General features: G+C 43.7%; 1 protein-coding gene across 1 annotated transcript; it reads right to left on the minus strand.

Moving 5' to 3' along the window:
* Positions 1–26229, minus strand: NRDC (nardilysin convertase). Its single transcript, XM_058808235.1, has 31 exons — positions 25889–26229; positions 21422–21743; positions 21174–21255; positions 20437–20590; positions 18713–18786; positions 17201–17296; positions 16154–16276; positions 14721–14778; positions 13728–13801; positions 13454–13523; positions 13009–13086; positions 12455–12575; positions 12318–12376; positions 11659–11713; positions 10355–10459; positions 9978–10101; positions 9409–9495; positions 8688–8807; positions 7904–7955; positions 6692–6842; positions 5542–5669; positions 4758–4920; positions 4067–4098; positions 3555–3693; positions 3131–3178; positions 2788–2840; positions 2096–2179; positions 1148–1238; positions 744–860; positions 427–516; positions 1–214 (listed from the first exon to the last, which is right to left on the minus strand). Exons 1-31 carry the CDS (start codon positions 26227–26229, stop codon positions 20–22), a joined length of 3486 nt encoding a protein of 1161 aa, XP_058664218.1. The 3' UTR covers positions 1–19.
* Between the last annotated feature and the right edge of the window lie 179 nt (positions 26230–26408).

The following is a 26408-nucleotide window of genomic DNA, read 5'->3' on the forward strand; positions in this document are numbered from 1 at the left end:
GCAGGGCAAGGTATCAGTTTTATTTCAGTATTTTATGGTAAGGGAGAACATTCAGAGTTGATGTGTAGGCTTTGATGTCCTTGATGGAAGTAAAGTCACGCATCAAAGAGGAGGGGGGCAGTAAAACAAGATGAGGTATTTCACCAGATGAAGAGTTCTGTCCTGAGACAGCTGTCACCTCTGAGTCCCCTTCGTGCTTTCCATATCCAATCACCTGCAAAAAGGGACCAGAAGAGAAATTGGGATCTCACACAGTGTTTCTATGCCCTGACAATTAACTTGAGATACTGAAATGCAGTTCTAACAAGAACACAACTTATAAAGGAAGAACATGTGGATAACCAGAGTAAAAGTTCCATCACAGATCTCCTCTCCCACACTCTTACTGCACTCTGCTTCTTGAAGGTGGAGCTGACAGACACTCACATGTACACTGAGCACTTTCCTCTGGTTGCTTCTGTGGTCTTGGAACCAGTTGACCAGGTCTGCTTGTGTAATAGACTTGAGAGCTTCAATCTGAAACCCACAGCAAGGAGGTTTTAGCAGCACAGTAGCAATTCAAGTAATTTTAAACATTAAAATATTTCCTCTGCGACCTCTACTCCACTGGATAAAAGAACCTTTTTAAAAGAACATGTAATTTTAGAGCCAGTGTGTCACTAGTAGCATAAATCCCATTTATGCTTTTGAAACTGCTGCAAAAGCAGTGTGGTTTTTGTGTCCCAGGGCTGCAGGACACCCACCTCCCGTGCCAGCCTGTCAAACAGGTACTGCTGGGTCACCACTTCATTCCAGTTCCTGTCCACTTCTTCCCCAAGGTGGGAGTCTTCACATTCCTTCAGTTTTATCAAAGCTGTTACCTACATGGGAAAAAGAAAATTAGCTTTAATGGGTTTCAAACTACCTTAATTTAACATCAGTCACTGCAGTTGAGAGAAAAGCTGAATTACATTATTGAGGTAGCTCCTTGCTTCTGGAGCTTAACTGCAAATGGCCAGAGAATGAATGTTTAGGGAATAACAGCAGAACAGAGCAAGAGGCAGAGTTTAAAAGGTGAGGCCTTTATCCAGAAAACCTCAGAGAATCACCAGATAGCTGGAACTGAATCATGCAGCTCAAAGAAGAGCTTTTCAAGATGATTTTTTACCTGGGTGTTAAATGCCTCTTCAGTTAAATCCTTGATTTTCTCTTCAAAGCAAGAAAGAAACTCCTCTATTTTCCTGTCAACCAATTCAGAACTATAAGAGAAACAAATCATGTAATTAGGCAGGAAAAACCAACCAAATAAAAATCCACTAAACACTCAGGGGTAAAGTAGCAGCCCCCATATGATGAGGAAGGGAGAGGCTCACTGCTGTTATCCTCTGAAAACTCATCTGACAACACCTGGTGGTCAGTTTGTGCAGTGCTCTCATTTTCAGCTGTGCCCAGGCACCCCAGGAGCCTCTGCTGATGCTGCTGGGGCCCAGCTGCAGCCCTGAGCCCTGCACAGTTAGGAGCTCTAGGATTGAAAGAAAATGTGATGTGGTGGATCCTGAGGTTTCTGACACATTAAAACCCTCATTGATGACACACACCTCAGTAGTGGAAGTGTCCAAATGTAAAAATGAGAGGCAGCAGCACTGTGCTAATTAAGCTTTCACTGTTATTTTTCACAAGTGGCACATTTTCTAAAAAAACTCTGCAACTCTGGCAGGTCAAATGCTTGTAGTTCAAAGGGCCAGGTTTGAACAAAACCATAACAGTGCTGTGCCTGCTGAACATGAGCCACAGGAACAGCTAGGCAGGATTTACAGGATTTGAACTGGCAGAATAGCTCCAAAAGGGCAGGGGGATATTTTACTTAGTCTTGAGATTACTTTTCACTACTCAAGTCAGGACCACTGCAGTTTTAAGAAACCTGAGGCTACTGTTTTATTCAGGTGCTGGTTTTGAGTCAGGCTGTTGTGACTTCAGCAGTGTCCCTTTCTGACATCCCCTTGAATTAAAAAATCCCTCTGTGGCCTGAAACAGGAGGGAAATCTCAGCTGGGAGCAGGTGCCTCCCACAGCCAGGGCTGGAAGTAGAGAAGAACTTTTGCCCACAGAGCACTTACTTGTATTTGGTTGCCTGGGTTGCCACTGTGACTGAGAAGCCAAGAATCCCAGAAGTGTTCCTGCAGGTGGGGTACACGTGGTAGCTTAAAAGAAAAAAGGACACAAGCACAATTAACTTTTCATTTAAAGGACATGCTGCAAGTTAAAATAGCGTTGGTACTTTGGACAGAAAAATCTGAGATCTAAATTTGCAATAGTCTTATTTTCTTTGTTTTCTGCATTGCTGCTTTTCAGTGTTTTCTCAGCTTTAGGAAATCCTTTTAAATTGGGAGTGTTCATATTTGGGTTCCTGCAAATTCATCCAAGCAGAGTGAGAGACCCAGAGCTGTGAAAAGCCTGCTCCAGTTTCCTGGGGTAGCAGGGTGCCTCTGAGGGAGCTGCTCAGCACCACAGAGCTGCTGTGAAAACAGCCCTGGGGAAGGGGGCTGAGTGTGGAAGTGCAAGGAACAACTTTATGCTGAATAATTCTGAGTTAACACACTGGTGATAGATGCAATTCTCACAGAAGTCAAAAGCAACTTGGCTTGCACTTTGTATTGATGGGTGCTTTTGTTTTTGAAATGTTGATGTTGCTGTTCCCATTACAGTAACTGAGGATCACCCACTGTGCAGGAAGGACTCCCAGAGTAAACCACCAGAGACCAAAGTAGGAGTGTAGGAGCAGGTGCAGAATTCCTCCCACTGAACTCACCCAAGGGTCTGCTTGGTCCTCAGGAAGTCAAAGCAAGGCTCCTCCATGTGCATCTGAAACAGCACAAAGTACAGCAGAGGTGACACTGCCCGCAGCCCCTCGTGGGCTCCACACAGAGCTTGGGACACTGAAGTGCCCCTGGCCAGCCACCACTGCACTAAGAGAGCTCAGTCCTGTGGGCTGGGAGCTACAGAACAGTCTCCTGTGGTGTCCATCACTGCAGCATTTGGGGACCTCCACCCAAACATTTCAGCCAGGGGCAGAAATAGAACAACTGGGGGCCACTCAGCCTTGTGGCCTCAGCTCCAAGCAGTGTTCAGGGCAGACACAAACACAAACTTACCACAAGCAGCTCCATCAGGGTGTATTCCCTCAGGTTCCTGGCACCTGACTGGAAAGACAATGAAGAATTTAGGGTGGGTTTAACATGATTGCTCAGACCAAGGTGATTTGTGGCACTGAGGGACAATTCACAGCAGGGACAGATGGGAAGTTCTGGTTTTCCCTGAGGGGACAGGCCCAGCCCAGCACCCAAGATCAGAGCTGGGGACACCAGGAAGCCACCACAGCACTGACCCAGCTCCCAGCAGCAGTACAGGAAGGGAGGTGCCAGCTTCAGGGAACCCCCCACTTGGATTTCAGGGAATCCCACTTGGGTTGAGCCTTGGGGCACAGGGCCTGTGTGTCCCCTCTGTGACACCCCTGTGCAGAGCCTGCTCTCAGGGAGGGATGGAGCCAGAGGAGCAGCCCAGCCCAGCCCACAGTACCTGGTAATAGACTGTCACCTCGGAGTTGGCGTCGCCCTTGTTGAGAGTTTTCACCTTACACAGCAGGTGGGTGTTGGGCAGATCCACCACCCGGAACTGCACGGGGCAGGGATGGGCCAGGGGGGCAAAGTGGAGCTTTCTGGGGGGAGCACAAACAGCACAACTTCAAACACCTGCTCACACCTTGGCCAAAGCCAGAGCAACACCCAGACATTTACACACTGCTCACACCTTGGCCAAAGCCAGAGCAACACCCAGACATTTACACACTGCTCACACCTTGGCCAAAGCCAGAGCAACACCCAGACATTTACACACTTGGTCTGACCTCATTTTCCCCTTCCCCAAACCAGAACTATGTCTGCTTAAACTGCCACCATCAACAGCCACCTCCTGCAAACACCAGAGAGAAGGGAATTTCTCAGCACTCCCACTCTAACTCCCTCCTCCACAAAAGAATCTTGATTATAGTTTCCATATAATAAGCAATTAGAGAGTCAAGAGATACTCACTGAACAACATAATTCAGGAAATCCTTTGCTTCCTAGGGAAGAAAGCAAACATTAGTTTTAGTTAGAAGAGAATTATTACCCCAATTCACAACCACAGACTCCAGGGCAGCACTTGAGAGAGTGAGTAACAAGTAAGAGGAGCTGAGCTGTCCTGCTCCCTACATCCCTGCACACTGTCCCCAGTCCCTCCAGCCTCCTCTGCACCACCCTGCAGAGTCTCCACGCTGCTTTTTGCACTGCGATGTCTCCAGAAGGAGAAGGCACAAGCCAAAGAAATAGCACATTATCCTCACTCCATGTGTTTGGCACTCAGTGAGGTTTAACCAAACCACACAGGCAAATTCCCAGGATAAATGTGCTCTGAGGGAAGCCTCCTCCTGTGGCACCACTGCAGGAATTTCTCCATATCAAATATATCAATACACCAAACAACATAAAACATGGTGGCAACAGGAGAAATGGATTACAGACATCTAGTACATTTTTTTCCCATCAGTTTAAATCCAAAATTCCTGGAAACTTGTGTTCAAACTGGCAACTGTGGACTGCCATTGGCTTATCCCCAGGAGCGCTCCTGAGGTGTTGGAGGTGAAGCTGCCCAGTACCCACGGGACTCCAGACTGCCAGAGCAGAGGCAGATCAGTGTGCTGAAGCCCAGAGTGAGCACAGGCAGTGCCAGGGCTGCACTCACCCTGCTGGTGAAGTTGCCTTGCACGAGCCCCTCCACGAAGAGCTGTGATTTGAAGGCGGTGACGAAGGCGGAGAGGGCGTCGATGGAGAGCCCCTTCATCAGCGTCTGGTACTTGTCGATCATGGACCAGCGGCCGTGCTCCAGGATCAGCAGCCGCACGTCCCTGCGGGCCAGGGAACACAGCAGGGCTCATCAGGGCTGTGCCAGCCCCCAGCAGCTGCTGCTGCCTCCAGGTCACTGTGGGACAGCAGCTCCCTGGCCATGCGTCTGCCCTGCTGCTGCACGGCTGCTGTGTCACAGACACATTTTCTGAAAAATCCTTTCTTTGGGATTTTTCCTCCTGAGAAGCCGAGAGGCCTCAGGAACAAAATGTAAACATTGATTATCTGCTGCTGTGGAATGCAACAGGGGCATCTGTGATTGGTCTCATGTGGTTGTTTCTAATTAATGGCCAGTCACACTCAGCTGGCTTGGACTCTGTCTGAGACACAAGCTTTTGTTACGATTCATTTTCTATTCTTAGCCAGCCTTCTGATGAAATCCTTTCTTCTATTCTTTTAGTATAGTTTTAATATAATATATATCATAAAATAATAAATCATCCTTCTGAAACATGGAGTCAGATCCTTGTCTCTTCCCTCACCCTCAGACCCCTGTGAACACCATCACACTGCTGGGGCTCCCTAAGCTACAGCAGAGCCTGCAACCAGCCCTGGGGGCACAAGCAGGGATCCCTGAGCTCCTCAGCTCAGCCTCAGCCACTGCTGCCCTCCCCAGAACTCACTTGGCCAGAGTCTCAGGTTTAATGAGGATGTTGTAGTAGGTCTTCTTCAGCTGCTCTGTTATCATTTCAAAAACTGCTGGAGTAAAGCTGAAGTCAGACAAGTAATCGATGATGAGCTGAAATAGAAGCTGTAAAGAGAACAGTTTCAGTTGGGGTTTTTGTTGGTTTAATTCAATGCTGTACAATAATATAAAATTATCATTAATAAAATTATCATTATTGAGACATGGAGCATTACTAAGCAAATTCCTCCATTCTGACAGATGGTCTTCACTAAACAATTCTATCCCAAATGACTGTTCCAGAAGGGCAGTGCTTTTACACAGTGAATAAGCTCAATATCCCAAATCAATGGGAGTTTCCACATTGTATTGAAACAAATCTAGCCTGGAACCCCCAACATTTCTGTATTCACTATTCCATTTTTTCCTTTTACAGCTGACCAGCACAATGACATCACAACAGAGACATCATTCAGGATTAAAAAAGAGAATATTCAGACACTGCTGCTTGTGTATTTGGCTTTTTCTGTTAACACTCCTATTAATAAATCTGACAAGTTATTAATGGTCTTAAAGCTCCAGCAAAGCTCTTGCAAAGGAAGTTAATGGTTGTCTCCACTGTGTCCTCTCTGTGCCTGCCATGTCTTACAGGAATTTAGGGAATGGGAACAGGGAACCCCCAATCCTCTCAGCAAGCCAACACAGAAAATCTGCACCCAAAATGAGCATGTTCAGAAGCTGGATCTCCAAAGTCAAACTGAAACCAAAATCTCTTTTCAGACACCCTTCTCTAGACATCATGCAAACAGGCACAACTTAGAGATGGAAAGGCTCCAATCCTCTTTATGGCCATGGGAGACACAAAGCTTTTTATAGGAAAAGCTGTTAAAATTTTAAAGGAGATACAGTTATTACTTAAAAGGAAGATTTAAGTCAGCCTGAAGTCAGTAATTTGAGCTTGTGTAAGTTCACAAAACTCCATCTTTACACATGTAAGCACAAGAAAAAGCAGCACATTTGCTGCATTACCCTGCCAGAGACCAATTTTTCTATTTAAAACACCTCATCCAACCATTCACAGCTCCAGAAAAGCACACACACTGCAAAGCTGCAGGCACAACAGCAGTGAGGAGAGGAGCAGAGCTTACAGGTAGTTTGTGATTGAATCCTTTCACTCTGATGATCAGGCCATACTCTCCAGCCACCAGCTTGTACTCCAGCTGAGCCACATCTGCTTCATAAGCTGGTTCCCCCAGGTTGTGGGAAAGGATGTTCACAAATGTATCAAACAAGACTATGCTGGAGGGAGAGAAGGGAGAGAAGAAAAAAAGGATGGACTAATTATGAAAGTTAAGCCCGATTAGCTTGATGGTATATGCAGTGAATTCCAACAGAAATGGAATCTTTGTAAAATGAGATTCAAAAAGAAATTTTCCCAAAAACCCAGAAATAGATAATTCAGATTTCCCTTTGTGCAAAAAGCACATGACACTACTTAAAAATGATCTAGACATCCAGCAATGTGTCAGGATGTCCTTGAAATGTGAAAAATTCCAGCTTCACAAGATTTAAGGTTTCTTCAAGGTAAGAATGCACATTTTAACAAGACAATACTCAAAACATGGAAAAATCACAGCAAATGAAATTATTTCACTTTGTGTAAAGGCCTGGGAAACAGATAGACTCAGTTATGCTCAATACTTGAGTAATGAGATGATTATTTATCTACCAAGGTAAAAAATAATAATAAGCTAGAGCAAAGCTTTCAGGTTTTTGTTACTGCCTGGATTCCAATTCAAAGATAAAATGAACACCTTATGAAAACAGATTTAAAAAGGCTTTCCCAAAACCTGATTTGTGCAGGTCTTGGCAGGCTTATGCCAACAGCACTGTGACATTGGGTACAAGTGGCAATGGCAGCCTGAGGCAAGCCAAGTGCAGCAGGCCCAGGACTGCCCCCAGAGCTCTGCCTGACCCCAGCTGGTTTCCCAAGGCTGCTCCTGCCTCTTGTCCTGCCCCTGCAGGCTCCCAGGGTGCTGGGACATGCTCAGGACATGACTGTGGGCTGCTCTTTTTGAGCAGCTCCTTCTCTGAGCACTGCTGCTGTCACATTGCTTTTCCCCAGCCTTACCCTGGGGAATATTACACCATGAACTCCTAACACATTGTTTGCTACAGGCAGGACCTGCTGCAGAACCACCATCACCAAACTGCAGATAAAACCACAAGGAAGGTGGAAGGATGTGAGAAAAGGACACCTTATTCTATTCCTGCTTAAAATGAAAGTGTCTTCCCAGTTTTTCACTAGGGATGGTAGTTTAGTTACTCTGCAAGGTAAGCATAAATAACAGAATCCTCACTTCTCTGCAGACTGCTGTATCAATGGAGAGATCAGATGGAATCGAACATAACCTGGGGAGGAAAAGGAAATTTCAATGAGCAATTGTACAGAAAGTGACAACTTTCTCAACTCAAATATATTTCCATCAAGTTGCTCTTAGGTGACAATGAGTTTAATGAAAATGGTCATTCATCTATAACACTTTTTTTCTTATTTTAAGTCATCGTTAAATGTCTTCTCCAACTTATTCAAAAAATCTTCCCTTTGAAGTACCAAATATTGGAAAACAAAGCTGTGCTTTGCAGAATACTCCCATGCAGAATACTCCCATGACCACTATAAATAGAAAAAGAAAACTTCACAGAACATCTGTTTAAGAGACACTAAAAACTGTGACATTCTGCTTGAAAGCAGTAATATATTTTACACCCTTGTCTCTGATCCAGGCTGTATTTTTCTCTTCCTGTAGAAGACACTATGTCCCTTCTAATTAATGTGCTCCTTCCTTCTGAAGCCCCTGTCTCAGCAGCATGTTCTGTCTGCCCAATCCTGTCCCCACAGACTGTTCAGAAGTCAGTAAATTTAAGTGATTCCACTTTTCAACCTGAAGAATCAGCAGGGTGTCTTTGTTGCCTTAGCTCACCTGCTTCTCCTTTATTGTAGCTAATAAACATATCAAAAGGACCATGGAAGAGCTGACAGCAAGTTTAAATGGTGAACACTACCATGGATTATTTGCCTTCAAATAAATTCTAGCTGGTAAAAACAGGGTCTTGCTATTCAGAAAGCCCTCAGGCATTTACCTTTTGGGATTTTGAATTTATCATCCTTCCTGTACCAGAGACAGCCTTGCTGTGTGCTGAGTGTTTTGACTGGATATTCTGTCTCAGGGCAGTCAGAAACTTTCAAAGCAAAGTCAGTGGCTAACAAAGAGAAAAAGCACACCAAAACCACATGTTAGTGTGTTTCACAGACACAATCAGGCTAAATTCATCCAAGTCTTCAAAAGTATCAAAAAATACACTTTCCCCCTCCAGTTTTCTAAATTATTTGTGACAGCACTTTCCTGGACCCAAAGAATATCTCTTTTTCACTTCCACACCACAACAGTGGCTGAAGCAGAGCAGAAGAGCTGGCATCACATTTCCATCCAGGACACAAGTCCTGGTTTTCATTTCTTTTGCTTTTGACAACAAAGCCAGATGGTATTTAGATGGTTTCAGAAACAGGAGGATTAAGCAAATAAAATTCTCTTCTAAGGTGTCTGCATTAACTCTCACTGACTGTGAGGCCTACTCTGTTATGGATATATCATCTGTAATTTTATATACCTTAAAATAACTCAGTTCTTAAGCTTATAAATAAAAGAAGAGTAGATAAAATCCAGCTGAACAGAGTGCTCATGTTTTTTTAATTTGCAAAAACTGGTTGATACCAGTTTAGGTTGTTTCTAAACACAGATTCTCAACGCAAATTCTCAAATAAATCACTGGGGAAGATTTCACTCATGCCCAGGTGCCTTACCTATGTATTTGTTCTCCTCTGGAAGGTGTAAATCTGGATTTAACTCAAAGTCACTGTCCCATAAATCACTCCAGTAGCTGTCAATATCTGTTACAAACCATGAAATGCATTAGTTCAACAGGAAGGGAAGGCCATCCTATTTCCAGGCATCTTTTCCCAATCTCCAGAAAGATCTGCAGTATCACAGCAGTTTCTTAACATCACCCCATTCCTCAGGATTCTTTCTGAATCCCTTCCTATAAAATCTTCTGGAGCAGGACTGAAGCAGCCCTATTAAAAAGCAAATCAAGTCTGCCTCAGTAACCCAGCTCCCCCACACCCTGTGCTCCACTGCTGTTCTTTCCCTGAATGGCAGCAAGTGCAGCTCACTGGGACCTCTGCCTGCCAAAGGAGCTGCAGGAGGGGGAATCCACTGGCAGCCAACAAAGAGCAGGTCTGGGTGCCACAGAGACTGATGGGGAGCTCAATAAAGCACTGAGGATTCATTTCCCCACTTGTATTTTGTGTTGCCACCCTTTTACTTCCTCTAATGCAGGAATCAGACTTTCTCAGCTCTGCTGCTGTTTTACCTTCCATGCTGTACTGAGTCCCAAACCACTTCTCTTTGAGGTGACACTGGCCTTCATTGGCAGCAGACAGCAAAACCAGGTTGGCTCTCTGAGGGTTGAGCTGGTTCAGGGCATCAGCAATGATCTGCAAGTTCCAGACAATATTTCAGCTCAAATGCAGCTGACTGCTTGAGCCAGTAAAGACTTCTCAGTTGGAATGTAGGAAGAACAAGAAAAAACAAGCTTACAAAACAGATTTGCTTTCTGAATACAACAAGTGTTTCAATTAATACAAAACCTGTGCCTGCATTATGTTTAATTACAAATGCCTGTATTACACAGCATGCACATGTTTTCCTTACATCAAAACATATAATCAGAGTTCAAAGAACATTTACCTCGGGCTTGTATTCAAACAAGAGCTGGTCTCCTGTCAGAAAATCTTCCTTCTGAAACAACTGCATGTTCTCACAAAGGTTTTCCACATAGTCAACTGGATCTGTCTGCAAGCAAAGAAATAAAGCTATTTGTCACATAATTAGAAACCCAAGATACCCATTTTCTGTTCTGAGAAGAGCTTGACTAGTCAGTTATGTTGAGCATGTGCTGGATGCTGTGCTTGTTACAACATTTCGTTTCAGTTATTCAATTAAATATGTTTCATAACCATATCTAATGTTCAGTCTCCTCTGAGAATCCTGACATTTCAGCCACATCATCTTTGTAGAAGAATCCTTGATTATGCAGTTTACAGGCATGGAATCTACCAAGTTAAAGACCCAGCAGAAAGCACTCCTTGCCTCCAGGGGACACAAGCACAGCCCTGCAACAATTCAAGATTTGAAGTGACCTGGAAAGCACAAGGCAAGGAACTGCAGCTGCTGCATGAGTAGCTCTGGCTGTGCTCCATTCCCCAGCCATGATGTGCAGGGTGAGGAGGGGCAGTTCTCCTGTTTGAACCTGAAGTACACATTGCCTTTTAGCAGGGTAAGGCTGCCTGGAGAACCAGGCTGCTCAGCTGCTTGCCAAGTGCTTTTGGGGTGTTTGCAGCAGGCAGCACAGGGCTGTACAGATCCTGGGGCAGACAGAGAGCACAGGACACCTGGAAAGAGCTGAGTCTTGGAAATGTAGTGGGAAACATGCCCAAGGATTTCCTAAGACACCAAACACTTGAGGAAACATTAAACCTTCCCTAGGCACCCCTTAACCATTTATACCAAGCCCATCATTCCTTAGCACAGCTCCATCTACCAGGCAGAAAACTGGGGTGCCATGACTAAATCATTCTTCTGCCCCTGGGACTCATTCACAACCCTGTCACAACTGCACACACAAATCTATGTTGCTGCTGTATGGAGTATTTGTATGGATGGATTTGTTTTCCCAAAAGGAAATTTCAGTGCCATTCAAAGAAAAAAAACAAGTCACCTAGTAAGAAACAGAACATGATAAATGTAGTAGGAGTAAGAAAATCTAAACTGAAAGAGCCTACCTAGTAGGTAAGGAATGAAAAATCAACATTAAATTCTGTTAGGGAAAAATCTCAATATTTCTCTGCCTAGAATCCATCTCCTTTCAGCCAAATACAACCTCATCAAGTGCACAATGTATTTCTTCTCAAATAGAACTTTAAAAATGTGTTTTAAACTGAAAAAACAATTACTTTTCATGGTTTACCTATGTCAGAACAGAGGATAAATACCTGTTCCTGGTAGTGAAATTCATTAGCTTCGATCTTTTGTATTTCTTCCCATATTCTGCAAAGGAGGAAGAAGATAAGAAAAGTGGATTTTCTCCATTATTCCACAACATTTACCAAGAATCTTAAAAAAGGAACCTTCTAGGAAAGGCATCAATGATGGGATCAATGATTCATTCAGGTACAAGACACAGAAGCCAATATTAAATGCACTTCCCAAAATGGCATTTCTCAGAACTGGCAGAAAGTTCTTCCATTTTCCAAAGAGACAGAGAGTTAACAAAGAAGAGTCAAAATCTGACACCAAATTAACATAAAGGCTAACACAAGAACACCCAGTCCTGACTTCCACAGACCTGGCTCAACAAATTCTTTTAAAATGAACACAAAACTGCACCTGACCTCTACACTAGTTCAGCCTCCTAAACTGAAGGAATCACATCACAATAAGTGAAACTGAAAACCACCAAGAAATAAGCCTAAACATTTAGAAAATTTCTTTTTAAACTTTTTTAAACTGACATGTTTTCCACACAGACAAGTTTTACTAGTGACTCCCTGTTTATGCTCCAGGAACTCCACAAAAAGGGCAAACACTACAAATAACAGGATCATGGAGAAGGCCACCAGCACAAAGATCTGCTGGAGTGGCAAACACTTGCCTTTGATCTGGCCCCCTTCTCTGCAGCATCTTCACATACTGGAACACAACGTGGGCCACCTGCAGACACAAAGGAACACATTAATCTGTCCAGCCATGAGGGGAACAGCAGGAAAAACAAGCTGCAGGACACCATACCTCATAGAAGTGCTTGTAACCTTCATCAGTCAAAGTCACAGAAATGCTGAAGATGGAGTAAGTGGAGTTCTGTTCAAACCCTGTCTCTCCATTTCCTCCATACAATGCAAGGGCCCAAAACCTATGGAAGAGTGAAAGGTATTTGTTAATTAATCCTTTCAACTTTGTTTGAGCTTAGCTAGAAGCAGTATATCACAAGGTATCTTTATTTCAGAGGCTTTCAATCCATTTACAGTTTACACAAAGCTTTTCCAGTTTGGGGATGTGACCTCAGGATACAGAATTAAAGAAAAACAGTGAAAAAGCTAAGTAACCTTCTGGAGATCTCTAAGATCAGTCAGAGATACTCCTGATCCATGACTCACAGACAAAAATCCCATTTATTTCTTACTTGGGTTTATCATCACCTCACAGAATATCACTACAAAACACTGATAAAAAAGGCAGGCTTGGCCTGCTTTTACATCTATGGAAAATATAAATAGACAAAATAGAGTTTATTTGTCTTTGAATGAGATCAAAGCATTTAATAACCATGCTTAAAAACCACATACTTTTTCCTAAGGAAAGAAAGAACACTGCCTTTGCCTTCATGTCCCACCAGCCAGGAAATATAATGAAGAGGCTTCACCCTAAGAGAAAGTTTGGAGGAGATTAGATGCCAGGAGGTAACACATTTCACAGAAAGAATTCAAATCACTGGGCTAATGACTAAAATATGCACTGTCTCTTTTTTCAGGGCAAGTTTTGCATTTTCAGGCAGAATTAAGATAATAAGCTGAAAGTGTGGGAGTTCAGAACATAATGACTGATCTGAGTCAGTGAGGAAAGGAACTGTATTTGCAGCAGTTGAATTCATTTTTAAATTAATTCAGCTAGGGGGCTAGCTGAACCAAAGTAATCAGTTAGACAAGTAAATGAGATTCTTTGGTTTGTTGTGAAAGTCAATAAATTATTCACAGCATAAACAAGGTAGAAGTAAAATGCAGCACAGTGTACCTGTAATACTGTTCTTGTGGGGGAAGTGCCCAAGTGATGGTCAATGAATGAACTTTCCTGATTGGAACAACTGGACACAAATAAATTGATTAATTATAAATATGTGTGACAAGACAGAGACAAGAAATTTTACATAATGCAAAAGAAAAGTTAGAAAGAATAGTTAAAAGCTGTTTTAAACCACACAGAATTACTCTACAAAACATCTGGATCACCCAAAGAAAATTTCTTTCAGCATGCAGGTATTCAAAACACTTAAATCCATTTCACTTACCTCTGTAAAGCTTGTGAAACTCTGGTGTGTCAAAAGGCTGAGTCAGATGGCCAAAGCTGGGCTTGGGTAAACCACTAAAAAGCAAAATGGAAGTGTGATGTTACTGGCAGGGATTCAAGGCTACACTGAGATACTCAAAGGCATCAGAGAGGACACCAGAGAGCCTGCACAGGGCCCATTTCCCTTTTTTAAGGGTGCAGCCCAGCACTCCCCCAGCCCCAGGGAGGCTCCCTGGCAGGCAGCCTGCTCACAGTTACAACTGAGCAATTAACCCAGGTGTGGATGCCACCCCAGCACCTCCCCTTCCTTCTGTACAAGAAGCACAAAACCTGATTCTGTACAGCCAAGAACAGCAAACAACATCCTGAGTTCACCCTGCACCCAAGGAATCCTGATGGATTGTCCTGTGGGGCAGGAGGGAGGAGTGGCCAGGACAGAAAAATGTGTCTCTGAATGGCATTAGGCTCTCACAAGAGCATTTCCAAGCACCAAAGGGAAAAAAATGCTTTTCAAGTCAGCAAAGCTTTTGCAGAACCCCCTTTTTAGAGGGCATACTGGATCAACCTTTAAAAAAAAGATTTATTTCTAACCTACTGCCACCCTATGGATGACACTTAAATTCCAGATATGATGTTAATTAATTTTGCTTCTAATTATTTTTGGCACAAAGCAAAGATAAGCAATGTGAAATGATAATCTAAGTTTGAAGGACTTATCTTAAAGTCAAGGCATCAGCACATATTAAGCAAACACTGCTTCAAGTTAGCACCACACAGTTCACAGCCTAAATAATTAAGAAGAAACAAAGTCTTCCTGGAACAATTAAAAGTGGTCTTTAATTTTAAAAATTGCCTTTTTTTTCCCCAGATAAGAATGTTAGTTAACAAATGGTAATTTCCTTTGTTTCTCCAGTAAGGGATTTTAAAAAAATGTCATTTTAAGAAGAGACAATTTTATCATCTGCAATGTCTTTATGCATCAAATGAATCTTACTTATTTGGGATCTCAGAGAAGATTTCTGTCACCCACTTTTCCAATGTATCCAGTGTTTCTAAAAAAGAGAGAAGAAAGACAGAAATGCAATTTCCTCAAGATCTAAGACAAGTTACCTTATCTCACCAGTTCAGTTATTTCAAAGAAGCTGCAAGTCAGTGTATTTGAAAACTGCAAAGTTTTAAATTATAAACCTCAAAGCTGTTGGTTTGAACCAATTCTTAACATTTGCTGAGCTGCATCTGGGGCCACAGCTCTGGGTTTGTGTAGGGGGCTCAAATCCCAGGCTGACACAACTGGGATTTAAAGTTCAGCAGTGTCTGGAGTGACTGCAGAAGGAATTACTGTCTTAGGGATCTACAAAATCACCAGGACTTGCAACTCTTTCCATGACTCTCTAGATTATACACAGGAATTTTCCCTCTCAAACTCAGTCCTGCAGTTCTAAGGATTCCTTCTCCCCATCCTCTTTTCTGAGGGAAATAAGTCACAAACCAGAAAGGTTTTTTAAAATAAAAACTTTTCTTGTTTAAGCAACCATTCTGAACTCCAGAAGCGATGTTGTATATGTAAACTACAGCAGGAAAAAAGTCTGGATGGGGTAGGAGGAGGATTTGCTGCTGGGTTTGTTTCAACAGAGAAGGAAATACAAAACTGACCTGGCTGGTTATCAGGTACCACCATTTTCTTCTCAAACACACAGAAAATATTACAATCCATCACTGGCTAAATGACTATTCAAGAGGCATTCAGCACCCTTACTGTCTAGACCAAAATTAAAAGCAAAGGAGAAGAAAAGAAAGAATGTCTCTATTATTACCATCTCCATTTTAGAGATGGGAATTGTAATCAGTTTTAGCATTCAACAAAACTCCTCCCTAAACACAAACCTAACTTGAATAACTTCTGAGAAATGTGTTTCTTCTGTTCTCAGCAGAAACAACACATAGGTCTGCAGTTCTCCACTGAAAGAAAATTCTAATCCATTTGTATAGAATTTTTCAAACTATGGGGGAAAAAATAGAACTTCTACTCCTCCTAGACAAACAAGGCAATTGGGAGATTCAGTCTCAGTGTCCCCATCAACTACTGAGGAGTTCCACTGTTGATGGCAGAGAAATCAGCAGCATTAATTCATTTAAGTGGCTTGACTCTTCATTGCTACAGGATTATTTCTGAAATGTTATCTTTGAGATTTTCCCTCCTGTGTTAACATGGAACCCATTGAAAATGTTTCTCTAGAAGCAGCAGGGTGACAATAACACAGCACAATTGCTCAGCTCCTGTTTCATTTGGAAACCAGGCTAAAATCTACATATAAATACCCTCTGCAGGTCTGGACAAACCACCAGACTGGCTTGGGCTACAGCTGGACTGGCTCCAAAAGCCCCCAAGGCAGCAGTGAGGCAGCTTTTAAGGAGAACTGATGTTACCTTTAGACTGGACAACCAGGGTCATGTAGTGAGCAGAGTAATGGCGCTGCCAGAATTCCCTCAGCCTGGTGTAGGTGTCAATGTTGTTCAGTTTGGGCTCGTGCTTGAGGGTGTCTGCATTACCTGCAAACATCACAGGGCAGGCAGGTCAGTCATCCACACAGCAAGAACACACCTAGTGAGAGTTCACTTCCCTCCCTAGCTCTAATCATGGTAAGCACATTAAAAATACCAAACAGAAAACTGGAGTGAAAGGAGTGTTAAGTGAAACTGGCTATTTTCTGATTTCTGGTTCTTATCCAAAGCACAGCTGATATTTTTATATCAGGAAGGCCAGAGTCCTCCTGCATTATCACATCTCCCACAGGTCCAGCTCACTGTGTATTGCCAGCTATTCCCTCACCAATGGAACTTCCACAACAGCAGAGGGAAAAAGAGGAGGAAATATGAAATTCAGTTTATGTCACCACAAAAATTTATAAAAACAAGCAACACTTCAAAGCTAGTAACACTAATACCCATCAATCACACTGCTATTTACACACTCAGCAGCACCACAGGGTATGGGAGAGAGGACTGGACTGTCCAAAGACAAATTTCTATTTTGCTTCCCTCACATGGCTGTGAAGGTCTAACTCCCAGAAATTCAACAGTGAATTATTTACTTTGAAAAGCCTCCCTTGACAGACAACCAGAAATAATTTATTTTTCCAGGAAATTCTAATAGCAAAAAAAACCAAGCTTAAGCAAGATGGAGATGACTCAGAGAGCACCACCTTTGTGTTAAGAGAAGTTCCATAATTATACACCTTGGGCACCCAGCTATAACATAGCAAAAAGCAGAAAGAAAAGTATCTTAAAAAGGAGACAGCTGCTTTTATTCCCAACCATTTTCCTGTAAAATGGATAATTGCTTGAACTCTTCTGAACAAGTTTAATGGTTGCTGTGATATGACAGTTCATGTTAGTGCATCTAACCACTCAAACTTCTAAGTGGTTACAAGTTTAAGTATCATTACTATTTTGTAACAGAAATACAGGACTTACCCCAAAAGAATTTCTTCATAGGATGTCCAGGCCTGGCAAGACTCCCAAATAACATTTCTTTTCTGTTTGCATCAGAGGGCCTTGCAAGCTGATACTCTGTTAATTATAAGAATTTGCAGTGGCATGCATCAAAGTTTGACATCATGTTCCCACAAAACAAAGCACAAATCCCAGCCAAACTGAAAAGGAGACATACCACACAGATGAAGTCTGAAATTTCTTTTAATATATGAATGCAGTAGTGAAATAAGAAAGTAGTAATGAATACAAGAGGAAAAATGTAGCTGAGAAGTAAAGAAGGTGTTAGAAGTAAAGGAAGTGTCAAGAAGGAAAAGCATGTAAAGCACCAACTTGTCCTGCCTGAATGCTCTGATTACGTTAAGTTCAATGGGGACAAAATTAATCAATATTATACAGGACCAGGCCCTGCAGTAAGAGCCAGAGAACAATTAAAAATCTGTTCCTACCCTATGTCACACAGACCAACCCCTAGCCTAATAATGACATAAGAAATTGAAAGGTGAGCAAGATAAGTTTCTAAAAATGCAGTTTTACAACCACTTTACTCTAATCTAAAAATGGGGCTCTGCCAAAATCAATTCACCCTCCTGAACTGCATTTTCCCATTCCTGTTTTGCTGGCAATAACAACCATGTAGAGCAGAGCTGTAAATAATTCCTGTGGCTGGGCTCTCCTGCAGCCAGCTCAGCAAGCTGACACCATTTCCTGGGCAGCACATCACCATGGTGTGCCTGCAAGGCAAGGACTGGCCCTGCACCACCAAGGTGTAAAATGGCTGCAGCTGCTGAAGAACCACACCTCAACTCAAAGGCAGCTCCTTGTTTACACTGACTTTTATCTAAATTTGAAGATCAAATCACCCACCTCTCCTTGCCAGAAGACAGATAAAGAAAATTACTTGGAATAAATATTTGACCTAGTTGGGATATCTGCTGGTTTCTTCCTAAAACAGTGACATTTTAGAGGCAGTTAGGGAGTATCCATCACATATAAGAAAATCAACACTCCACTCGCTTCTGTGCCTGGCTTAATTTCCTTCTGGGAAGTGACTTTTTAGTTATTCAGGTGTTAGAAGAAGGAGACAAGTAAAATCACCTCAACTTATTGTATTAACTCTGCACAGGACTGGAGAGAGCTCTGGGGCTGTGCTGGAGCTAAAATCATTTTGTTCACTGCAGGGCATCCACATGCTCACATGCCCTGCCAGTTTCTGCCAAACCACTTCAGATTATTAATTTCCAATTAATGAAAATGTGAGGGCAAACTCTCAGAGTGCTGGCACCACATCCAGTCTTTCTTCCTCTAAAAGCCACTGATATCCAACAGCCACAAAGCTTCAATTCAAGAGTTTCATCTCTCTGGTAAATTATGTGAAGTTAACTGAAGTGCTTAGAAGGGGAGTCCAATACAGAAACCAATAAACAATATTAAAAAGTAGGTTTTGTTTTAAGAAGATGGGCTAAACACACAGGAAAAGATTCTCTTACTTACCACTGTCTACAGCCTCCACTTCTCGATCTATGGCATCCCTGATCATTAATGGGTGAATAAAGAATTGTGCCCACCTATGGAACAGAAAAATTCATATACTTTTCTTCAGTGTCTATTAAACTAGGCCAAAACACCAGTAATTAAATCCAACATCTATTTTGGTTTACAAAGTTGCCTGACTTATTAGGATCTATGTCATTCTTGACTATGATGTCTTAAAGAAAGACAAAAGCCACCAGAAAGCAAAGGGCAGAACTTCCCAGCTCCAGAGTGGGACTGAAGTAGTTGGATGCAGCAGGATATGGGTGCAGGACTATCTGCATTACATCCTGAAAATGAGCCACACCAGTGATCCACCTAGTCTGGGATCTGGAGAGAACAGGGACCAGTATCAGGTGCTTCAGAGAAAATCCCAGCTGTTCCTCAGGAACAACATGACCACAGGGAAGTTTCCTCTTAACTCCATGAAACACAAGTTTCTATATCCATTACAATTTTATTATCTACCATAAAAGTCAGTGTTGTCATCCAAATAAACTTCTTCTGTGGCCTCAGAGAGCAGAGCACTGGAAAGGGAGAGATCTGCAATGCATGGAGACTCTGCAGAAGGCTGCCAGAGAATCTAATAGTTCTGGTTTATTTGCTGAGGATTTTTTATGAAAAACTGAGCTGGCTGAAGCAAAAGATTAGGAGCAATAAAAGGTTAAAAGTAATATATCTGTAATGGAGTTCTATGGCCAGAAGACCCATTACACTGAAGACAACTGAAAAGTGGTGTCTTTCCATTTCTTCACATCCACAAGTGCTTGAATGAGCAGAATTCATCCTCAGCACTCATTTATCTCCTTTGTATGAGAAGTTGTCCTACAGAACTCCTACTTTGTTTCCCTCTGCACTAACCAAGCTGTTGTGACAGACTGCAATTATATTTTTTTGATTCTTTTGCACTTCCAAACATCTTAAAAAGCTGAATTAATCTGCAAATGGAAGCTGAAATTGGCCTAGTAAAGTAAAATTTAGGTTATACTTGAAAAAATGTGCAAACATTGGCTCTTGTGTCAAAGTAAATTTGCAGTGGAGCCTATTCTCCTCCTGAGATATTTTATGGCATCAGGAACATTCAGCTACACCCCTATGAATGAGAAATTCCTCTCACTAAAGGAAACCATGCCAACCAGTGGAGCTCTGTTGTTCCCAAAGCACAAAAGAGCAAGTTAAGCACTTTCTGGCAAAAGAGACATTCAGCAGTGAATAACCTGCACGGGGTTAAATGCCTCCCTCTGAGACACACTTTGTACCACAACTTTGAAGGCTGCCTGAAACAAACTAACAATTTAGAAGAAACAGTAACTCCACCAGAACAGACATTTCAAAGGATGAGTCCCTGGGATTCTGGGAGCACTTCCCCTCTGATCAGTTGTCACGTTGCATAACGTTTCTCCTGTCATCAATGCTACCACTTTAAGAGTGCCAAAACAATCAAAGAGCTGCATGTGTTAAGATTTAAACATAGGTCCTACATAATCCCACAGCAAAAAAAACAGCAACATATCCAAAGGGAAACAGCACTTTCCTAATTCAGTATCACTGCTCTAATGCAGGGAGCCATGGAAGTTCAGCAACAGCTTTGATCATCCCAAAATGAAAAACTGGACAAATACACCCAAGCTCCTGAGGCATATACAGACATAATTAACACCTAGTCACCATTCATACAAAGTTACCTATCCAGGGCCTCTTTGAAGTACTTCCTCTGCACATCAAACTGGAACACTGTCCTCTCACAGTCCGTGGAGGCGTTGTCACCACCCCCGTGCTTCTTCAGGAACGCATCGAAGCCGTTCTCATCCGGGTACTTCAAACTGCCCATAAAAACCACTGCAACAAAAAATCACCAACAGGGCCAAAATGGCATCAATCTGTTCATCCTGACTGCAGCTAGAGCAACCCCTCTGTGACTGACCCACAGCCCACAGGCAGAGGAAATTGAGGAAATTACTGAATACCAACAGCCTGGCTGATGTGCCCAGTCCCTGCTGCAGTTTGCCTCTGACAGTGCCCTCCCAGCCAGGCATGAACAGCGTTTTGAAGCACACCTGGTCAGAAACTTCACGTGGTTTCTGTGTCCACACTATTAATTCATCCCCCTTCACCAGGAGACAAAGGTCCATAGCTCCAACCTGGTCTACAGAGCCACAGGTAAAACAATTCCCCTCTATTTAATGGGTAACAAATAAAGTTGATACAAACTAATGCACAGCTTGGCAAATAATATGAGACACCTTCTGCCATATTAAGAACTCCTTACTAAGTCAGTATTTATATAAAATCACAAGCTCATGAAAATAAATTCTCAAACAGCCAAATTAGGAATTGATACTAAATACTCCAGAAATGCAGAGCTACATAGCACCCATTTTGCACTGAAGCTGGAGGAGATGAAACAGGAGCAGATACATACTATGTTCCAGGAAGTGTGCTAATCCAGGCAGATCTTCAGGATCAGAGAAGCTGCCAACAGCAACACAGAGGGCTGCTGCAGACTAGAGAAAATACAACATTCTCAGTAAAAGCTGCTTCAGGAAAATGACAGAAGTACAAGATGAATCAATTGGGACAGGCACAATAAAAAGAACACCTAATCACACAGTTTCAGACCTCAAGAAAATTCACTAGATATTTTTGCACCCTACAGCTTTAAGTACATACCTGCTTTTCTGAACAACCTCTCTTTCTTGTCTCTTCCTTTTCAGCCAGCTCTTCTAATTCACTGTCCTCAGAATCATCGAAATCCTCATTATCTCCATCACTGTCCTCACTCTCATCCTCCTCATCACACTCATCATCATCTTCTCTGCCATCTTCAATCTCAGCTCCAGAGTCATCATATTCATCACTGCCCTCTTCAGAATCATCATAATCATCATCATTATCCTCCTCCTCCTCCTCTTCTGAAGATGTTGGGGCACCATCCAAGTAATTCAAATCCGAAATCAAAAGTGCACATAAGCCATTCTGCAGTTTGATGTACCTGCAAGTATAATTTTGTGCAATGAATATGTTCATTTCCTAAGTCTGAATTTTTAGAATTGTAAAAATTTCATTATTTCTTGTAATACTTAGAGAGTGATTTCCTAATGAAAATCTGAATGGTATCCAAGACTGAGCAGTTTTATAGAGGAAAGTAAAACATTCTTCTGCTATTCAACAGCTCTAGGAATAAGAAGCAGTTCAGGGCAGTAGCAGAAGCCATAAGGTGAAGCTCACTGATTTTGGCTTTTATTCTTCTCTTTGTGAAACATTTAAGCTATTAGCACTCACTTAATGCACTCAGGACAGGCAAACCTGAACTTCAACAATCTTTTAGGCTTGTCAGGCTCTTGGAAACAGGTATGATGTGACAGAATGAAGATCTTAGCCTTTGCTTCTAGGTATGCCCCAGAGCATTTGATTTGATTTGTTTTTATCAATGGTTTCTAATAACTGGGGTCTGCAGATGTAGCAGGCAAGTGCTGGAAAGGAGAGAGCTCCTCTGCAGGCTCCACAGAACCAGGCACAGGGAACTGGCTGGGTGTCACAGACATTTTTTCATAAAAATCCTCTCTTTGGGATTTTTCGTCTTCCGGGAAGCTGAGGCCTCAGAAAGAGAATGTAAACAATAATTATCTGCTGATGTGGAATGCAATAGGTGCACCTGTGATTGGCACATGTTCCATGTTTACAATTAAGGGCCAATCACAGGACCAAGCTCTGGGACAGATTCACAGAGAGCTCTCTTGTTTTTAGATTCCTATGCTATTCTTAGCTTAGCAGCTTCTGAACTTTTCTCTCTATTCCTTTTAACATAGTAATAATGTAATATATATCATAAATCAATAAATCCAGCCTTCTGATCATGAAGCAAGATTCTCATCCATCTCTCTCACCCTGAGGAACCCTCACGAGCCATGTAACAGCTGGGCTCCTATCAAGAAGCAATAAACAGTTCTCTCTGTGTGTTTATACACACACACAAGTTTTTAAACATGTGTGTATATATAAAAATAAAACCCCACAAGCCCTCTGTGCAGCACCCTTCTACACTTTTCTCTCTGAGGACTGCAAGCACCAATGCTCTGCTCTACAAGAGCCCTCATCAGTATTCATTTACCATCAAATCTGGAACAGAGTCACAATTTATCAATTTAGCCAGAGCATCCCTGCCAGGAGCTTGCACCAGCAGCAGAAAGGAAGGAATGCTGGTCCTGAAAATATTTCATGCACCCTGTGAACCAGTGTGTTAGAGACCTGTGGTATCTGATCCAGCAGAAACACACACACACACACAAAAAAGCAAGCTAGAATAAAATAATCCCATGGTCACATCCCACGCTCCCAGAAAGATCTGAGTTGCAGAGCACAGAAGCACAGAACAGTCTTTGTTGGAAGGGGCCTTTAGAGGTCATCTGCTCCAGCTCCCCAGTTTGTACCAGACCAGAGCCTTGCCATGTGGACACAGCTCCTGGACTACCAAGTCTATGAAAAAAGCTAATGAACAAAGTCTGATAGCTGTGTTAAGGTTATGACTCATGACCCAAGAGGAGGTGACAGCTTACTCTGGGCCAGGGTTCTGTGATCCTGCACACACCCAGTTCCCTGCTGCAAGACTGCTGAGCAGGACAAATCTGCTCTACCCAAAAGCAAAGTGCCTTTTGACTCATTCAAACTACAGCACACGCTGTGCAACTTGCAGGGATGCTCTGATGAACTGCAGGAGGCACAGAGAGTGCTGGAATGTCTGTGAACAAAGTGAATGCTCCTGCATTCTGAAAGCACATTTGAGAACCATTCCCACCAGATACAAGTCCTGAATGTCCCAAACACAAACTGCACACGTGGGCAGCTGAGAGCCAAAGCCCTGACAGCCCTTCCAGCACTTCCTTGTCCACACACAACCTCTGCCCTGCAGGTTTGCACAGCTCCTGGAGAACCCCAGCCCCGGTGGGGGCAGAGAACAGAACAGGGCTGCTCCTCCCACAGAACAATGTGCCATAAAGCTGCTCAGCCAGGTGTACCCAGCAGCTCCTGCTGATCCTCTGCACAGAGCCCCATTAGGCTAATGGAGCAGATTATACTAATTTTACATTGCTCATCTGGAGGCTCGTGGGTGCTGCACCCAGGACAGAAAGCAGCAAGGACAAGGCTGGTGCTGCTGGAGGCTCTCAGATTTCACTCCAGCAGGATTCAAACAGCTTAGGTTATCCAGAGCACAGGCACCACTGACACAGGTGTTCTTTACTTTTTCCATGGTTCAGTCCAATGGAAAAGGACAAATGTAACTAATATCCACTAGCATACAAAATACAGTGCCAAAAATGCAATGGCATAAGGTAGAAACAGAAGCGAGCACAGTTCAATTGCTTTTTTGAAGGACTATACAGCATTGATGCAAGTGAGGCCAAATTATAAAATACTTAAAAATAGTGCTTAAATCTCCTGAATAAGTTTGAACAGGATTGTTCTCACACCAAGTTTTTCTTTGACAATTGTTTAGCAGTTAATATTGAAATACAGTGCATAGTAAACACTGAGAGAAATGCTATAATTTCACAAATGACAATAAATACAGGACCATGAAATTCCATATGTGGATACATGTAAATACAATACACATTTTTGGTAAATATAACCACACAGTTACAGCTCTAATGAGCAAACTTTTATAATGACAAATATTTTGTCCCAACAAACCCACTTCAGAAAATACATCCTGATATCTACATCAGAGCTCCTTTGGTGCTGTGAATGTCATTTGAGAAAGCAAAATAAGACATTTTCCATGAAGTTAAGACTGATGTCAGCAGACACAAACACTGAGCCCACATCACTGAAGCATGAAGGGGGGAAAATGTGTCAGCACCATCACATCACCTGCCAGGACACTCCCTCAGAGGTTTGGGACATCACACCTGGCCACAGGCTCAGTGTGGCTTTGCTTCCAGACACACTGAGCTGCTCTTCCATAAGGACGGTGTCTGTGCTCTGTCAGGCTCACAGAAATCAGTCTGAAAGGATGCAACTCTGTGCTTCCAACTGCAAAATTCTGTTAAGAATGGACAGAGGGATTTCTGCAAGATTTTGGTATTAATTTATGCTATAAGCAAACACTAACTCTCACATGCAGAGCCTCAAATTAGACAGTGACAGCCTTCAATGGATTTCCAAAGCTTCATCCACCAGAGTGCTGCTTGAGGCAGCAAAGGCAGGAGTTTCTCAACGTCAGCACTGTGAGCTTTGCATGAAGACAAGCCTGCCACAAAGCAGCATGACTAAGAATGCCATCAGGAGAGGCAGGCAGAGATCCAGAGGAAGCAGCAGGGAAGTAGGGCAAGAAGGGAGGGAGCAAGTTTCTCCCTGAGCCAATGGGCACAGCCCTCCTCAGGCAGCCAGCAGGGAATCTGCTGCCAGCCAGTGTCACTGCAAATCCAAACTTCAGCCCCAGGCTCAGGCAGCACATTCTCCACTGGCTGCACAGATTAGACATCATGAAAAGTAAAGATAAAATTTTAAAAGCAGCTCGAACAAGGGCTGAATAATACCCTGTCTTACAGGAAGAAGTTACAACAGTGTCCTTTCAAGAACAGACTGTCTTACAGCATCCAACAAGCTCAACCTCTGCTGGAATTCTCATCCAAGTCTCTCGCTGGGTCTGGGTCAGAGACACTGTGGGCTGTGCTGAGACAAGTTGATCTTTCTCATCACTTTTCGGGGTATTACTCAGAAATAGTGAAATAAAACCACAAACAAAATGGCAGCCTAAAAGCACTTTGCCTCAACTCACAGACACATTTGCGTTAAAACTTAGAAGTTCATCTAAAACACGAAGAGTAGCAGTTTTTAAGTTGGGATCTGCTCTGAAATACCTAAACCCACTTTGCACTGACGGCTTTCGGAGGAGCTGCCGGGCCGAGGGCTGCGAACTGAACCGGGCATTGCTGTGCCTGGGAACACTCAGCAGCGAGCAGCCTGGCACAAGGGCCGATCCTCCCGCCCGGTGCCCGCAGCCGCCCTCAGGACGAACCCACCCTCGGGACCGCCGGCCTCCCTTCCCCACAGCCAGCCCCAGCGCCCCGGGACCAGCCCGGCTTCCCCCCCGGCTCCCCGGCCCACCCCACGCCCGGCTCGTCCTGCCCTCACCGGTACTGCTTGGGGTCGCTGGGGGACTTGACGATGTCGGGGTCACCGAGGTTGTGTTCGGGACCGGCCCCCCCGCGCTCTTCCTCCTCGTCCCCGTGAGGCGAGCGGCCCCCGGCGTCGCGGCCCCCCTCCGCGGCCTGCTGTCCCACCGCAAGCTCCGGGCTGCCGTAGCCGCACGTCGCCTTGTTCCTGCCGGGCATGGCAGCGGTGCCGCCGCTCCACAGCGGCCGGACAACGGCCCGTCCCCGCCGCCAGCCCCCGGCCACGGCCCGCCCGCGGGGACCCCCGGCCACGGCCCGGCCGCTCCGAGCGAGGGCGGCCGCTAGAATGCGCATGCGCATAGCTGCGCGGCGCTCCCATTGGTGGAGACAAGGCTGCCGGCGTGAGCGGGTGGGGGAAACCATGGGTGGGAGAGTGAGGGGCTGGGTCTGGCTGCTTTCAAGAATCGGGCGGAGCGGGCAGAGAAATCAGAGGGGTGAGAAAAAGGCGGAGGAGCGGATACAGATTTCGGGGACTGCTC

This window comes from Ammospiza caudacuta, chromosome 7 (genome assembly GCF_027887145.1).
Source record: "Ammospiza caudacuta isolate bAmmCau1 chromosome 7, bAmmCau1.pri, whole genome shotgun sequence".
In the NCBI taxonomy this organism is placed as follows: domain Eukaryota; kingdom Metazoa; phylum Chordata; class Aves; order Passeriformes; family Passerellidae; genus Ammospiza; species Ammospiza caudacuta.